The sequence below is a fragment of the Piliocolobus tephrosceles genome, chromosome 1 (assembly GCF_002776525.5).
Source record: "Piliocolobus tephrosceles isolate RC106 chromosome 1, ASM277652v3, whole genome shotgun sequence".
Lineage (NCBI taxonomy): Eukaryota > Metazoa > Chordata > Mammalia > Primates > Cercopithecidae > Piliocolobus > Piliocolobus tephrosceles.
In genome coordinates this window covers 168,294,170-168,311,467 of record NC_045434.1, presented here as the reverse complement: position 1 = coordinate 168,311,467, position 17,298 = coordinate 168,294,170, and the positions used below count along the sequence as shown (strand labels likewise).

The window sequence follows — 17,298 nt, the reverse complement described above, 5'->3', positions numbered from 1 at the left end:
ATGGGGCTGCCCCAGTCAGGGCTGTGGGTGAAGAAGCTCTGGGTACTTTTGGAGGTGGCTGTCCATGTGGTTGTGGGTAAAGTGCTTCTGATACTGTTTCCAGACAGAGTCAAGCGGAACATCCTGGCCATGGGCGAGAAGACCGGTATGACCAGGAACCCCCATTTCAGCCACGACAACTGGATCCCAACCTTTTTCAGCACCCAGTACTTCTGGTTCGTCTTGAAGGTCCGTTGGCAGCGACTAGAGGACACGACTGAGCTAGGGGGTCTGGCCCCAAACTGCCCGGTGGTCCGCCTCTCAGGACAGAGGTGCAACATTTGGGACTTTATGCAAGGTCAGGAGGCTGCCGCACACTTGAAGGGTGCTTGAAATAGCAGTGGTAGAGGGGGATGAAGAGATGGGTTGGAAAGCCCTGAATTCTCCTACTACTCTTGCTGCTCCTTTTGGACCTTCTTGTCCTCTTCCTGCTTCCTGAGTTAGGACTTCTTGTAGATTGTTTCTCTAAGAAACATCACCACCTTCCCAGGCACTCAAATCACAAACCATCCTGTCTGGCCTGTCAGCCCCTGGAACACTGCTCTTTCTGTACAGGCTGATCTGCCTGGGCTGCTCTTTGCCCACCCCTCTGCCTGGTTAACTCTTGTTCAATCTTCAGACTGTTGCTCAACGACACTTCTTTCGAGAAGCCAAGCCCAACTCCCCCATACTAGAGTACCTTCTCTCATCTGCTGGCTTAACATCCTAAACTTTTATTTCACCTGTCGTGGTTTGTAATTATGTACGGCTGGCTAGGATTCATGTCTGTTTCCCTCACTAGCCTGCAAACTCAGTGCAGGTCGACACCATTGCTCTCACCCACTATTACACCCATGCCTGATGCTGGCACATGGTAGCTGCTCAGTAAATACTTGTTAAAGAGCTCTCGGCTGGGCTTGGTGGTTCATGCCTGTAATCCCGGCACTTTGGGAGACTGAGGCTGCTGGATCACGAGGTCAGGAGTTTGAGACCAGCCTGGCCAACATGATGAAACCCTGTCTCTACTAAAAATACAAAAATTAGCCAGCGTGGTGGCATGCACCTGTAATCCCAGCTACTCAGGAGGCTGAGGCAGAAGAATCACTTGAACCCAGGTGGCGGAGATTGCAGTGAGTAGAGACTGCGCCACTGCATTCCAGCCTGGGCAACAGAGCCAGACTCCGTCACAAAAAAAAAAAAAAAAAAGTCTCAGTTTTCTCTAGCTCCACCCACTCCCCAGTCCAGGAAAACCAGTTTCATCTACTTTTCTTGACCTCTCCAGTTTTCTCTTTTTTGTCCTCCCAGCTTCTCTTCCTGCCAGAACTTCCTTCTCCCCCACTTGCCCACTCAGCCATCCCAGCTTGTGAATGACTGCCAGATTACTCTTCTGTGAGTACATCCCAGCTCAACCACCTTCAGCAGCTCCCCTCTGCATTTAGGATGAAGCCCAGGCTCAGCCTTGGATTCTAGGTCCTCCCTGGTCAGGCTCCAGCCTTTTCTTCTCAATTCTACCTCCGAGCTCCCCGCCACACTCAGTTCTTTTGGACAAACTGTTGGGCCTTATGCATCTCTTGTACTTTCCTTTGTCTTTGCCTTTGCTGATATCAGCTGGTCAGGAATGCCCTTCCCCTCTCCATCCCCTTCTAAATCCCCCTCATTCATGTGGGTCCAGCTCTCATGCCGCCTTGTCCTCTGTGAAGCCACCTCAGCTCCCTACAGCTAGGCATGTGCTCTCTCCCTTCGGCTCATGCCTCTTTGTCTGCACCTGTCCTTGGACACTGCTGCTTCCTGCTCAGCACCTGGTACCTAAGCACAAGTCTTATTTCCCTGCCCAATGGAGAGCCTCAGGAGAGGGTGTGTGTCTGATTTATCTCTGGATTCTTCAGCATGCTTGGCCCAGGGCCTAGATACAGCAGGTAGAGAAGGCACCTGAGGCAGTTGGTTTATTCCGTGTTTTTCTTGTTGTTGTTGTTTTTTTTTTTTTTTTTTTTGAGACAGAGTCTCACTCTACTGCCCAGGTTGGAGTGTAGTAGTATGATCATGGCTCACTGCATCCTCAACTTCCCAGGCTCAAGTCATCCTCTCACCGTAGCCTCCCTAGTACCTGAGACTACAAGTACACACCACAATGCTTGGCTAATTTTTGCAATTTTTGTAGAGGTGGGGTTTCACCATGTTGCCCAGGCTGGTCTCGAACTCCTGGACTCAAGTGATCCACCCACTTCGGCCTTCCAAAATGCTGGGATTACAGGCATGAGCCACTGTGCCTGGCCTATCCTGTGTTTTTGAAAGCATGTTCTTTAGAACCTAAGTTCCACAGATATGCTTTACTATGTAGTGTTGCCTGGTCAAAGTAGTTGGGAAACCCTGAATACTATATCCTCCTCCTGGAATTTCATGTGCATATGAGCGTATGCACATGAGGAGTTTACAGTTCCACAGAACAGATGGAGGTAATAAACAAATCCTTACAGTCCCATGAAATGGGGGAGGCTATAAAAAATAGAACTTTTGCCTGGAGGACTTGGAAGGTTTCCTGGAGGAGGTGGTTCTGGAACTAGGCCTTGAAGAATGAGTAAGATTTTTGTAGCCTGACAAGGAAAAAAGTTAAGAGTGTTTCAGAGGGGAAGGCAAGAGCTTCTTTTGTTGTTGTTGTTCATTCATAATTTTAAACCACAGTGCACAGATGACCTCAATTTATTCAACAAATGTTCACTAATTCCACTGGTAGTAAGAGCAATGGTAATAACTAACTTACCACATGCCCATGTGCCAAGCACTATAACAGAACCAGGCCAATTTGCTGAATGCCAATCATCTGCAGATCAGTTCCCTGAAACGAATGCACTTGCATCATGTAACTGTCCACTTTCAGTGAGGCAGTTTACATATTAAAGACTGTTGAATTTGGGCTGAGCCCGGTGACTCACTCCTGTAATTCCAGCACTTTGGGAGGCTGAGGCGGGCAGGTCACTTGAGGTCAGGAGTTCAAGACCAGTCTGGCCAACATGATGAAACCCTGTCTCTACTACAAATACAAAAATCAGCCAGGCATGGTGGCATGCACCTGTAATCCCAGCTACTCAGAAGGCTGAGGCATGAGAATCACTTGAACCCAGGAGGCAACGGTTGTAGTGAGCCAAGATCATACCACTGCACTCTAGCCTGGGTGACAGAGAGAGATTCTGTCTCAAAATAAAATTAAAAAATAATAATAAAATAAAATAAAAAACGGTTCAATTTGTCTCTGCTCCCTGCTGCTGCAGCTGAGACTAAAAAATGGTAAGAGTGACCGGGTGCACTGGCCCATGCCTGTAATCCCAACACTGTGAGTGGCTGAGTGGGAGGATTTCTTGAGCCCAGGAGTTCAAGAACAGCTTATGCAACAGAGTGGAACCCTGTCTCTACAAAATATTTAAAAATTAGTGGGACGAGGTGGTGTGAGCCTGTAGTCCCAGCTACTCAGGAGGCTGAGTTGGGAGGGTCACTAAGCCCAGGTGGTCGAGGCTTCAGTGAGCTGTGTTTGTGCTAGTGCACTCCAGCCTAGGTGACAGAGTAAGACCCTGTCTCAAAAAATAATTAATTAATTTAAAAATTTTTAATGGTAAGAGGAGGGGACTGAGGCAAAAAAAAAAATCTACTTGCAAAATAGAGTTTACTTTCAACACATTAACCTAAAGTCCCCTGAAATCATAGGTACTAACAATATGGAAATAAACACTATGGGCCTCTGTCCTGGAAGGCCTCATAACCCGGAGTGAGCGATGGTGTCATGCCAGGGAAGCAGAGGGCACTGGGGGAAGAGTAGGGTAAGAAGGTGGCCAAGGGAAAGCTTCTTAGAGGAAAGGATGGTGAGCTGATTGTCTAGGGGCAGTGAAACCTGGGGGTGGGTGAGGAAGAGGGGCACGGGGAGCTGGGCAGGGCAGAGAGGAGGAGGAGTAGAGGTCAGTGGAGGAGCAACATTCAGGTTGGCACAGGTCGGGTCCCAGAGGCAGGAAGGGGTGAAGGATGAGGCTGAAGGCATCATCAGGAACCAGAGCTTATGGGGCTTTGTGTGTCGTAGCTGCAGGTTGACTGTATCCTGAGAGTACTGGTGAGTTCTGGAGGGGTTTCCAAGCGGGAAGTAAACATGATCACTTCTGCTTATTAGAAAGACATTGGCTGGGCGCGGTGGCTCACGCCTGTAATCCCAGCACTTTGGGAGGCCGAGGCCGGTGGATCACTTGATGTCAGGAGTTCGAGACCAGCCTGGCCAACCTGATGAACTCCTGTCTCTACTAAATACAAAAATTAGCCGGGCATCATGGCAGGCGCCTGTAATCCCAGCTACTCGGGAGACTGAGGCAGGAGAATCGCTTGAACCCGGGATGTGGAGGTTGCAGTGAACTGAGATCACACCACTGCACTCCAGCCTAGGCAACAAAGCGAGACTCTGTCTCAAAAAAAAAAGACATGTTGTAACTACTTTGGAAACCCACCAGGCCACCAAAAAGCCCTGTTGTATGCTTTGTGTATGAACTCTGAACTCAGAGCCAGAGACAGAGAGACATGAAGAATCTTTACTGATAATCTAAAGCAACTGCTTTGTTTTTGAGATGCAAAGGCCCAGAGAGGTGAATGACTTGCTTAGAGTCACACAGTGAATTCTTAGGAGAGCCGGAACTGGACTTCTGACTCTCAGCTCGTTCACTTGCTGTTACTGGATAAGACAACAGGAGCTCAGGGAAACTCTCAGCCACCTCCAGCCCTCTGTGTGTCCATGCACATGCACGAACACAATAACACAATATACACACACTCTTGGACACACACAGAACAAAACATCGAGTAACTGGCATGGTGTGGCAGAAGGCAAGTTCTGGATGCTTTACTTTCTGGATACTTGAGAGTTAATCTGAAACTGGCTTTATTTCAGCCCCTGTTTAAAATCTTCTAACATCTTTCCAAGTGTACTTACAAGTGTTGTCCAGTAACTATAAATAGGATTTCTCTGTTGAGAGATCCTGATGTCGGGGGTAATTTACTGGTCTGGGCTCTTTTCCCATTTATACAAAGGAGTTGGACTTGATAGTCTTCACTGGATTCTTGAAATGGTGTTCTCTGCACTGTGGTCTGTGGACATGGGCAGGGTGCCAGCCCCCATGCACCCATCCTTTCTGCTGCTCTCTGCTGCTGAGGAAAGCAGAGAACTTAGTTTAAACTTTGCCCTCAATACTGACCACTGTACCCAACCACACTATAAATAATTAAACAAATGACTCTGTCTCTTCCAGCATCTGAATCAGTGGATGTTGAGTTTTTTCCCAATTAAAAACAAAATTTCATACTGCTGATACTTGGAGTTGATCATGACCATAAGTCTTTCGGGTTCTTTATTTTTTGTTTTTATTGAGCTGCGTCTCACGCTGTTGCCCAAGCTGGAGTGCACTGGCATGACCATAGCTCACAGCAGCCTCATTCCTGGGCTCAAGCGGTCTTGAGGCCTCAGCCTCCCAAGTAGCTGGGACTAGACGTGTGTCACCACACCTGGATAATTTTTTGTTAGAGATGGGGTCCTGCTATGTTGCCAAGGCTTTTTGGGTTCCTACCTAAAGAGTGACAGAGTGACTCTCTGGGGTCATCGGAGGCCAGTGACCGGCCACTTGGCCACAATTGACCTCTGAGCTAGCTGCCCTCCTGAAGCCTGGGCCTCCTTGCCACATGGGTGAGAAATCATAGTGCAGTCAACCAGCAGAGACTGAGGTCACTTAATGCCTCCTCAGGCCTCTTAGGAAAAAGTCTGTGACCCAAAGACAAGGACAGCTGCTTTGTGTGTCCAGTGAAACCGGTCTGCTTTCCTCTCATATACTAAAAATTGAGGACCATAAGCCACTTTTGTTTCTTCTTTTACTTGGCCACCAGGAAACTCAGAGTCAAAATATAGCTCGGTTACAACAAATGCATGGGACCTATGGCCTGTGTGTATTCCATTTTCCCCTCCTGTTCTTTGCCTCCCAGAGGGGCATGATTAAAAAAATTCTGGCCAGGCACAGTGGCTAACTTTGTAATCCCAGCTCTTTGGGAGGCCAAGGCCGGCGAATCATTTGAGGTCAGGAGTTTGAGACCAGTCTGACCAACATGGAGAAACCCTGTCTCTACTAAAAATACAAAAATTAGCCAGGCATGGTGGTGTGCGCTTATAATCCCAGCTACTTGGGAGGCTGAGGCAAGAGAATTCCTTGAACTTGGGAGGCGGAAGTTTCTGTGAGCTGAGATCACGCTTTTGCACTACAGCCTGGGTGACAGAGCAAAACTCCGTCTCAAAAATAAAAAATAAAAAATTCTATTTAATGTGTTAGTATAGGTGTAAGGAGCTTTAAATTCTTTGCAGAACACAGAGGGGATATAGTTAACCAAATAAACCACATGCAAGTTAACATGCCCTCTACTCCCCATCTATCAGCAAACTCTGTCAATTCTTCCTTCTCCCCAGCTCCACCGCCCCACACTAGCTAGCCCAGGCTCCCATTCTCTCTCTTTCTCTTATAGAGACAGGGTCTCATTCTGTGGCCCAGGCTGGAGTGCAATGGCACAATCACAGCTGACCACAGCTTCAACCTTTTGGGCTTAATGGATCCTCCGGCCTCAGCCTCTTGAGTGGCTGGGACTACAGAGATGAGGTCTCACTATGTTGCCCACTGTGAGTAGTCTCAAACTCATGGGCTCAAGCGATCCTCCTGCCTTGGCCTCCCAAAGTGCTGGGATTACAGATGTGAGCTACTGCGTCCAGGCCCGTTGTCTTTCATGCAGACTTCTCCAGTGCCCCCTAACTGCTTATCCCTCACTTTCATTTTCACTCTTAGTCCTTTCTCCGCAGAGCAGCCAGAGTGATCTTCAAGTGTAAGTCTGGTCATTACATGGCCCTACTGTAGCTGTCAGGGTTCTGGCTTGTAAGCAACGGAAGCTCCCTCTGGTTTTCTTGGTCACACCCACATTTGTACATAAAGGAACATACTGGAAAGATGTTGAGTGCTTTCCAGAAACAATACCAGCTGGTCTTGACTGGACTGTCTTTTAGCATCAATAGTTGGGCTTGGATCCTGCTGTCATTGTGGTTGCCATGGGAACCCATCACCATCCCTTACAGGGCACCACAACTGGGCTGTGGATGAATTCTGCCATCTCAATGACTCCCAGAATCAAAGATCTATGTGGAAGGGTATAATTAGCCCAGCTGGGTTCACTGCCTGAGCCCTGGCTGCCAGGCACAGAGTGTGAACCTGGCCCTTCTGTCTTCCATAGGGCAAGGCTGGGCACACTGTTTGATAAATAGAATACAAAATAGGGAATTTTAAGTAGAAAGGAGAGTTAAGAGCTGGGCAGCCAAAATTGCAACAAATGAGTCAGATATAGTCAAGTGTGCCTATAGTTGTAGCTACTCAGAAGGCTGAGGCAGGAGGATCGCTTGAGCCCAGAAGTTCAAGGCTGTAGTGTATTACGATGGCACCTGTGAATAGCCACTGCATTCCTGTCTGGGCAACATAACAAGATCTCATCTCTTAAAAACAAAAAGAAAGAAAGAAAATATGCAACAATATTCACCACCCTTGCTTTATATTCCTGTGATAGCCCACACACCTAGGATAAAATCCAGATTCTTTACAAAGGCTTATGGGAGCCTGCCTGTTCTGGTCCATCCCTAACTCTCTAACCCTTCTCTTGTTGCTCTCCCTGCCTGCTTCCTGCCAGTGGTTTTGTGGGGCCTTGAACACACCAAGTTCTGTCCCTCCTTGGGGGGCTCTGTGTGAGTCTCTTTGACTAGAATCCCCTTCTCCCTTTGCCCATGGCTGGTTCTCTCCTGTCCTTCATTTCTCAGGTTAAATGGCAGCTCCTCAGAGGCCTTCCCTACCCCGCCTGTCTAAAGTAGGTCACTCCTTTATAGCCTCTCTCATAACACTGATCACAATTTGAAACTTCTTCATTTATGCATTTACTTACTTTTTTTTTTTGCCTGTCTCCCCATTAAGCAGACTTCAAACTGCACACAGCCAGAGAGCTGCTGGGCTCATTCTCTGCCAAATCCCCAGTGTGTGGCAGGGAGACCTGCATATTTAAAGTGCTGAATAAATACTTGTAGATAGAACGGGAGTGTGCTACATGCTGGGGATTCGAGGATGAATGAGGAACAGGCCCTGCCCTCAGGGGACAATAAGTAGCGGGGTTTGGGGGTATGTGGACACTTAAACAGGCCATGTCACAGTGCACGACCAGCCATGCTCCAATAAATATATGGTAAGGGCTCAACAACGTCAGCTCTGGTCGTAAGAAACCAGAGGGGGTCGGCTGCTCCCCAGAGTTGTCCTTGGTCTAGGATGGAGAGTTACAGAAGGTTTCCACTCAGGGCTGGCTTCATGGACATGGGACCAGTGAAGCACACAGGGACCTACACTCAAAAGGGCCTTGTCCTTGAGGTTTAATGTTCTGCAGCAGCTGTCTTGAATTTTTGTTGCTGTTGTTTTTAGCACACCAGAGTTGCAAAGTATGTCTTGAAATTCTTCATAATTTTATCTTTGAATCTGCATTTTGTAAGTGAAACCCTATGGGACAATGGAGCATGTCCCGAGGACTTGGAGCCTCCGCTCACACAGGCTCCTGTCTTCCACAGCCTCCCTGCCCCTCCAGGACATGTTCTCTAAGACCCACTCTCCCATCCCCAGGTGCTCCTTCCTGCTCCCACCCAGTGACTTCTGCCATCTCCTGACCCCAGAGTGGGCCTGGATACAGATGTGAGGAAGGTGGGGGCAGGTGTCACATCCCCCTGTGTTGCATGGCAGCTGTCCCCATCCTGGACTCGCAGTGCCATGGTGCAATTCGCCAAGTGACTGAGGGTGGGGGAAGCCTCTTGCCCACCCTTTCCCCCAGCAAGGTACCTAGTATGTCCCTTACAGTGGTTGCAGTACCCTGTGGGTTGGAGTGGTGGGCAAGTGGGAAGGGGCCATGTCTGGCTCAACTTCTGTGATGCTGGGCAGGGCATGGCATGTTGGTCTGGTGGCTGGAGGGAGAGGGAAGTGCACGCACACTCGGTCTCTGGGGTGCTGGGTATCTGTGAGGATCTGCTCTCACTCTATGAATATCCCTGTGCCAGGGGAATATGACATTAAATAGCAACTAAAATACACGATGCTAGGTCAAGAGAGGGACTGCAGAAGATTAGAAATGTCTTTGTATTCTAGGCCGGGCATGATGGCTCAGGCCTGTAATCCCAGCACTTTGGGAGGCCGAGGTTGGCGGATCACTTGAGGCCAAGAGTCCAAGACTAGCCTGCCCAACATAGCGAAACCCCATCTCTACTAAAAATACAAAAATTCACCGGGTGTGGTGGCGCACACCTGGAGTCCTAGCTACTCAGGAGGCTGAGGCAGGAGAATCGCTTGAACCCCGGAGGCAGAGGTTGCAGTGAGCTGAGATCACACCACTGCACTCCAGCCTGGGCGAGACTGCATCTCAAAAAAATAAATAAATAAAAAAGAAAGAAAAGTCTTTATATTTTCATAAGTTTAACGGCACTTTCCCCCACTTTTTGAACAAGGAACCCTGCATTTTCATTTGGCAGCAGGCCCAGCAAATTATGCAGCTGGTCCTGCTCCTAGCGTTCACTGTCTTTGTGGAGCTGCCTTCGGTGCCTCCCTACTTCATAGCTCAGGGAGGAGATAAAAGCTCATAGCAAGAGCTTACATTTATTAAGTACTTACTATGGGCCAGGAACCTGTTTAAGCCCTTATCTCTATTAATTTAATCATCATAACAATGCTACAAAGTATTATTATGCCCCCTTGTGGATGAGGAAACTGAAGTGCTATGAATAGAAAGCACTGAATTGAGAGTTCAGAAACCAGAATGTTCATTTTAACTCCTCACTGACCTGTGAGGAGTTAAAATGACCTGAAGTGTGACCTGAAGCAAGTATGTAAAACTCAGTTTCTTTGTCTATAAAATGGGGGAAAAAATTACCAACCTTGCCGTATTACTAATCCCATCGCAGGAGAGAATGGATGCATACCTGCCTTATAAACTGCCTGAAAGGGACTCCTCTTATATTTAAACTACCATGTGGCAACTACAGGTGGTCCACTGAGACCACCTAAAAAAACTCTCATTTTGGAGAGGAGTAAACCAGTTTCATCCCCTGCTAAGTCATACTGTCTAGGCTTCGGACCCCAGTGCCTAGGACCCATCCTGGGGTTGAGGGTCGGGGGGCAATAAAAATAACAGAATTAAACATAGGAGTGAAATGGTGCTTGTAAAAGAAAACTGTGTGTAGATTCTCAGTTTGTGATGGCTCTTGCTGTTTCAGGCAATAGGCCACTGGTGCTGAATTTTGGAAGTTGTACCTGACCTTCATTTATGTTCAAATTCGACCAATTCAAGAGGCTTATTGAAGACTTTAGTTCCATAGCAGATTTTCTCATCATTTACATTGAAGAAGCACATGCATCAGGTACAGAAAGATTCTCTGCCTCTTCTACCTCTTCTTACTCTCTTTTCTCTCTCCCTTTTCCCCAGGCCCCATCTCAAGGTTGGGAGGTAGAGGAAGGAAGAGGAGGGGAGAGGGAAAGAGCCACTATTCACTGAGCACCCATCACTCCCAGGCCCTGCACTAGGCTAACCTCACAGTCTGTGCTTTCAACCAGGGTACAGAGAGCAGAACACCTGGAGTGACAGGGTCTGGCTAGGAGAAGATTCTAACATTTTGATTGGATAAATAGGGAAGTCAAGGGAGAAGAACTTTTTTTTTTTTTTTTTTTGAGACAGGGTCTTGTTCTGTCATCTGGGCTGGAATGCAGTAGCACTTGCATGGCTCACTGCAGCCTGAACCTCCTGGGCTAAATCGATCCTCCCGCCTCAGCCTCCCAAGTAGCTGGAACTGCAGGTATACGCCACCACGCCCAGCTAGATTTTTGTATTTTTTTGTAGAAACAGTTTCACCATGTTACTTGGGCTGGTCTCAAACTCCTAGGTTCAAACAATCTGCTCACCTTGGCCTCTCAAAGTGCTGGGATTACAGGCGTGAGCCACTGCGCCCAGCCTATATTTGCATTTTTGAAAGAACACTGTGGTGAAGAATTAGGAGAAAAGTGTTTAGACTCTGGAGCAGTAGTACTTAAATTCAGTATGAATTAGAATCATCTGGAAGGCTGTTAAAATGCAGATGTCCGGGTCCCATTCCTAGTCCATCTAGGCTGAGGTCTAGGGTTTGCACTACTTAACAAACTTCCAGGTGATGCTGATGCTGCTAGTCTGGGGACACACACTTAGAGAACTACTGATCTAAACCCTTGCCTCTCCAAGTATGGTCTAGGTGCCAGCAGTCTTGGCATCCTGGGAGTTAGAAGGACTCTCAGTTCCACCTTCGACAGACCGAATCAGAATTTTCCTATAACAAGGTCCCCAAATGATTCATGCACATTCAAGATCAAGGAGTGCTGGTTTATTGGACTATTTCACATTGAAGAGCAGGGGCCTGACAGCCAAGAGCCCTGGGCTTCAGTTCTGGATCAATCACTAATTCCTGATGTGACCTTGCACATTCAACCATAATAGGAAACTAGACCAAATCATTGCCAAGGGCTCTGAGAACCTCAGTTAAAAGTGAGGGGCTATTGGCTGGGCGCAGTGGCTCATGCCTGTAATCCCAGCACTTTGGGAGGCCAAGGCAGGTGGATCACCTGAGGTCAGGAGTTCGAGACCAGCCTCAACATGGAGAAGCCCCTTCTCTACTAAAAATACAAAATTAGCCGGGCATGGTGGCGCATGCCTGTAATTCCAGCTAATCAGGAGGCTGAGGCAGGAGAATTGCTTGAACCTGGGAGGTGGAGGTTGCGGTGAGCCAAGATCGTGCCATTGCACTCCAGCCTAGGCAACAACAGTGAAACTGTCTCCAAAAAAAAAAAAAAGTGAGGGGCTAGTCTGCAGGAAGTGTGTGCTATATCAGTGGGACTTGGTGCCTGGCCTTTCTCTTGTAGATGGCTGGGCTTTTAAGAACAACATGGACATCAGAAATCACCGGAACCTTCAGGACCGCCTACAGGCAGCCCATCTACTGCTGGCCAGGAGCCCCCAGTGCCCTGTGGTGGTGGACACCATGCAGAACCAGAGCAGCCAGCTCTACGCAGCACTGCCTGAGAGGCTCTACGTAATCCAGGAGGGCAGGATCCTCTACAAGGTGGTGACCTGGGGACAGAGGGTACAGGGAGGGCAAAGGGGCCCAGGGAGCGGAAGGGCAAAGAGAAGGTTTTGCATCAAGCAGAACTGGATTCAAATCACCACCCAGCCATTTACCAACCATGTGACCACGGGCGAGTGTTTTTAATTCTTGGAGTACCTTCAATTTCCTCTTCTGCAAAATGGGAATGTTGGTCTCCACCTCACAGGGGATGAAATAATGCACGCAAAAGTCCCTAGCATTTGGACTGGAGCTGCATCCTCCTGGCTGCCTTTTGAACCCAGATGATGGCCCAGTCCTGGTCTGGTTTCAAACTGAGAGACAGAGAATGTTGTTTTTGGTTTTGGTTTTTTTGTTTGTTTGTTTTGTTTTTTGTTTGTTTGTTGTTTGTTTTTGATACAGATTCTCACTCTGTTGCCCAGGCTGGAGTGCAGTGGAGTGATCTTGGCTCAACCTCCCAAGTAACCTCCACCTCCTGGATTCAAGTGATTCTCCTGCCTCAGCCTCCCAAGTAGCTGGGACTACAGGCACACACCATGCCCAGCTAATTTTTGTATTTTGAGTAGAGATGGGGTTTCGCCCTGTTGGCCAGGCTGGTCTTGAACCCTTGGCCTCAAGTGATCTGCCCGCCTTGGCCTCCCAAAGTGTTGGGATAACAGGCGTGAGCCACCGTGCCCAGTCTGTTTTTGTTTTATAAACAGTATTCAGAGAGGGGAATTGACTTGTCCAAGGTCACACTGGGCAAGGCTCTGACTTCAATTCTAAATCCCCTGATCGGGTGGGCCAGAAATGAGAAGGTCTGAAGCTGCTAACATCTGAGACAGGCCTGAACCAGGGCTGGTGGTGTAGAAGACTCAAGGGGAATGGAACCCGTGGTTTGGAGCTGGAAATGCTGGACGCAGGGATGTGAGGCAGAAATGCATTTCAGGCTCCCTTTCTTGTGATTGCTTCCTCTCGAAAGTTCCAGCCTGGTCAGGGTGAGGGAGATAAGTGCACAGCCTCTGACTCTTTAGACACAGTTGGCTTGGCCTCCCTTAAGAAGGTAGAAACTACGTTTTAAAGCTATTGAAGGGATTTCAAGCCTTAGGGAGCAGATGAAACCAAGTATGTGGATGTTCCTCTGTCCACAGATCAAGATCAAGCTGACCCTACTTACTCAGATAAAACAAGCAAAAACTTGCAGGCAAATTCTCCATGGTGCAATGGTCACGGTAGAAGAATTTGGGTCCTTCATCCTTTCCTGTACCTTGGGACATGGTTCAGGCATGATTGAGGTACCCTGGGCACTGAGTCCCTACCTTGAGTTAGACCCTGTGCAAATACCAGAAACACAAAAATGAATTGAAAATGACCCACACCTAGCTGGGCACGGTGGCTCACGCCTGTAATCCCAGCACTTTGGGAGGCCAAGGTAAGCAGATCACCTGAGGTCGGGAGTTGGAGACTAGCCTGACCAACATGGTGAAACCCTGTCTCTACTAAAAATACAAAAGTAGATGGCTGTGGTGGTGCATGCCTATAATCCCAGCTACTTGGGAGACTGAGGCAGGAGAATAGCTGGTACCCAGGAGGCAGAGGTTGCGGTGAGCCGAGATCGCGCCATTGCATTCCAGCCTGGGTAACAAGAGCAAAACTCCATCTTGAAAAAAAGAAAAAAAAATGACCGGCCGGGCACAGTGGCACATGCCTGTAATCCCAGCACTCTGGGAGGCCGAGGCAAGTGGATCACGAGGTCAGGAGTTCGAGACCAGACTGACTAACATGCTGAAACCCCGTCTCTACTAAAAATACAAAAAGTAGCCAGGCATGGTGGCGTGTGCCTGTAGTCCCAGCTACTTGGGAGGCTAGGGCAGGAGAACTGCTTGAACCCGGGAGGCGGAGGTTGCAGTGATCCGAGATTGTGCCACTGCACTCCAGCCTTGGCAACAGACCGAGACTCCATTTCAAAAAAAAAGAAAAAAAGAAAATGGCCCACACCCTTACTCACAGGCTGACGGAAAAGGAAGACCCAAATAAGACTATTACAGTGTCCCAACTGTTGGGGGACTCCAGAGCAGGGGTCAGAATGCCTTTTCTGTATAGGGCCTGATAGTAAATATTTTCAACTTTGTGCCAAGTAATCCCTGTTGCAACAATTCAGTTCTGCTGTTATAGCACAACAGCAGCTGCAGACAACATGCAAATGAAAGCATGTGAGGCATCAGGACTGGTCTGGCTCTCAGACTGTAAGTTTTTCAGCCTCTAGGGAAGGGTAGGCTTCTCACAGGGGGCAGCAATTGCTTGGGCCTTAAAGGATAAGGAGTTGGCCCAGTGAGCACAGTGAGTGAAAATCACCGCAGTATAGGGAAGAGGGTGGGTGGAGGCACTGAGGCATAGTAGGGCAGAGTGTGAATAAAGAATTCGGGACATTGGGGTTACACAGGGGTCTCATTCTGGACCAAGGGGTTTGGCCTTCATCTTAGGGCAAAGGAGAGCCACTGACAGGTTTGGAGCAGGAAAGAGACATGATCAGACCTGTGCTTAGAACGTTCACTGGCTCACGGCTGTAACTCTAGTACTTTGGGAGGCCCAGGTGGGTGGATCACCTGAGCTCAGGAGTTCAAGACCAGCCTGGTGAAATCCTGTCTCTACTAAAAGTACAAAAAAATTAGCCAGGCGTGGTGGCGCACGCCTGTAATCCCAGTTACTTGTGAGGCTGAGGCATGAGAATTGTTTGAACCCAGGAGGCGGAGGTTGCAGTGAGCAAAGACTGTGCCAGTGCACTCCAGCCTGGTGACAGAATGAGACTCTCTAAAAAAAGAAAAGAAAAAGAAAGTTCACTGGTTCCATGGCTGGGCATGGTGGCTCACGCCTGTAATCCTGGCACTTTGGGAGGCCAAGGCGAGTGGGTCACCTGAGGCCAGGAGTTGGAGACCAGCCTAGTCCACGTGGCGAAACCCCATCTCTACTAAAAACACAACAATTAGCCAGGCGTGGTGGAGTGCGCCTGTATTCCCTGCTACTCAGGGGGCTGAGGTAGGAGCATCCCTTGAACCTGGGAGGCGGAGGTTATAGTGAATCAGGATTGCACCATTGCACTCCAGCCTGGGCAACAGAGTGAGACTCTGTCTCAAAAAAAAAAAAAAAAGAAAAGAAAAAAAGAAAGTTCACTGGTTCCTGGTTGAAAAATGGACAGGAGGGAGCAGGGACTAAGGACTGGGGATAGCTGGGAGGGGTGGCAGCTGCCCAAGTTGTGGATGAAAAGGGCTGACCTAGGGCAGTAGAGCTAGAGAGGCAGAGATGGTTCTGAGGTAGGATGGGTAGAACTTGATGTGAAGGCTGGAGAAGATTAGGTCAGTCTGAAGGTCTAAGTATGGAAGAAAAGCTTATTTGTACAGAACTCTTCTCTTTTTGAAAGACTATGTCACTTTATGTCCTCTAGTTTTCCTGCTTCTCTGTCCAACCTTCCTGTTAACTGCTGATGCCACTGTACACACTTTTTTTTTTTTTTTTTTTTTTTTGAGACGGAGTCTTGCTGTGTCGCCCAGGCTGGAGTGCAGTGGCTAGATCTCAGCTCACTGCAAGCTCCGCCTCCCGGGTTCACGCCATTCTCCCGCCTCAGCCTCCGAATAGCTGGGACTATAGGCACCCGCCACCTCGTCCAGCTAGTTTTTTGTATTTTTTAGTAGAGACGGGGTTTCACTGTGTTAGCCAGGATGGTCTCGATCTCCTGACCTTGTGATCCGCCCATCTCAGCCTCCCAAAGTGCTGGGATTACAGGCTTGAGCCACCGCGCCCGGCCCCACACTTTCTCATCCACCTCACGGTTGCATCTGCCACTGAATTAGCCATGCTGACGGCTCCTACATAGACATCATTTGACCAGATCTTACAACTAACCTCCAAACCTACATGTTCCTTGCAAGTTGGAAATCTGGGAATGCCTGATTCTTTTCTCTTGCAGGGTAAATCTGGCCCTTGGAACTACAATCCAGAGGAAGTTCGTGCTGTTCTGGAAAAGCTCTACAGTTAATCTGGACAGATACCTCAATTCTAGGTGACCAACGGGAGGGCTTCTCAAGGCTTGGCTCTCCCTGAGACCCAGCTGGCTTTTACCTTTGACCTGTGTCCCTAGCTGAATTGCTAGCTCAGGTTTTTCTAATCTAAGCAAACAAGTCCCAGCTGAGGAATGCAAGCCACAGCACCCAATCAAGACAAATTGTTATTATCAGAAAATGAAGCAACATTTGAGCTGTTCAGGCTAGTTCCCTGTTGAAGAAAGTACAGCCTGACACTGCTCCCACTGTGGAGACCACATTCCCTGCACACCATCTTTGAGAGAGCAGTTGCACTGTACAGGCACACTTCTGAGGTATGGTATCTCTCTCCAGCCACTCTGATACCAAGTAATTCAAGCTGGCATTCCTTCTACTAGGGAAATTCATTTTACCCAATTTGCATTTATGGAATTGATCATTTAAGACACTAAGTTAGTTTTTAGAACCAAGTATGGGAAGAATTGCAGTTGTTAGGAAGAGATGAGGAGTTGGAAGAGGAGGGATTAGAAACAAGAGGAGGCAGTCATCCTCTCCTTGCCAAAAGATTTAAACCTGTCCACATTGCTGGTGATGATGGGTGAGTTTCCATGGTAACACATCTCTAATTTTACCAGGGAAGAGGAGAGTACTCACTTTACCATCTTTGAATATATTTCACAGAAATCTAGCTCTCTGTACCCTGAAATCTTCCACTAGCTTCACTTTTCAACAGTCATCTAGAAGGGAGGGTTGGCTTCCCAAAAGCACAACCTTGACCAAACCAAACAATAGGCACCAGCAATGCTGTCATTCAGTTATGCAGAAGCTCGTATGTGAAAGTCTGTTTCTCTGATTTCTTCGCAAGTCTCTTAATGGTCATTTGTGTTAGATTACATCAAACTGACGGATAACCATTGGTATTCATCTATTTCAACTCTGTGTCTTTACATATTTGTTTATGATGGCCACAGCCTAAAGTACACACGGCTGTGACTTGATTCAAAAGAAAATGTTATAAGATGCAGTAAGCTAATAACAGAATGATTAAAATATATCAGGCTA

The 17,298-nt window shown here is 48.1% G+C and overlaps 1 protein-coding gene across 2 annotated transcripts; it reads left to right on the top strand.

Annotated features, from left to right (window-relative positions):
• On the top strand, positions 1-17,298 carry DIO1 (iodothyronine deiodinase 1). 2 transcript variants are annotated; one of them, XM_023188192.1, is made up of 4 exons: positions 1-337; positions 10,352-10,495; positions 12,021-12,220; positions 16,164-17,298. In XM_023188192.1, the coding sequence occupies exons 1-4, from the start codon at positions 1-3 to the stop codon at positions 16,230-16,232; spliced, it is 750 nt and encodes a 249-aa protein (XP_023043960.1). In that variant the 3' UTR covers positions 16,233-17,298. The 2 variants fall into 2 exon arrangements, with proteins under 2 accessions (XP_023043960.1, XP_023043967.1); XM_023188199.1 differs by lacking the exons at positions 10,352-10,495; positions 12,021-12,220 and having other exon boundaries at positions 16,164-16,232.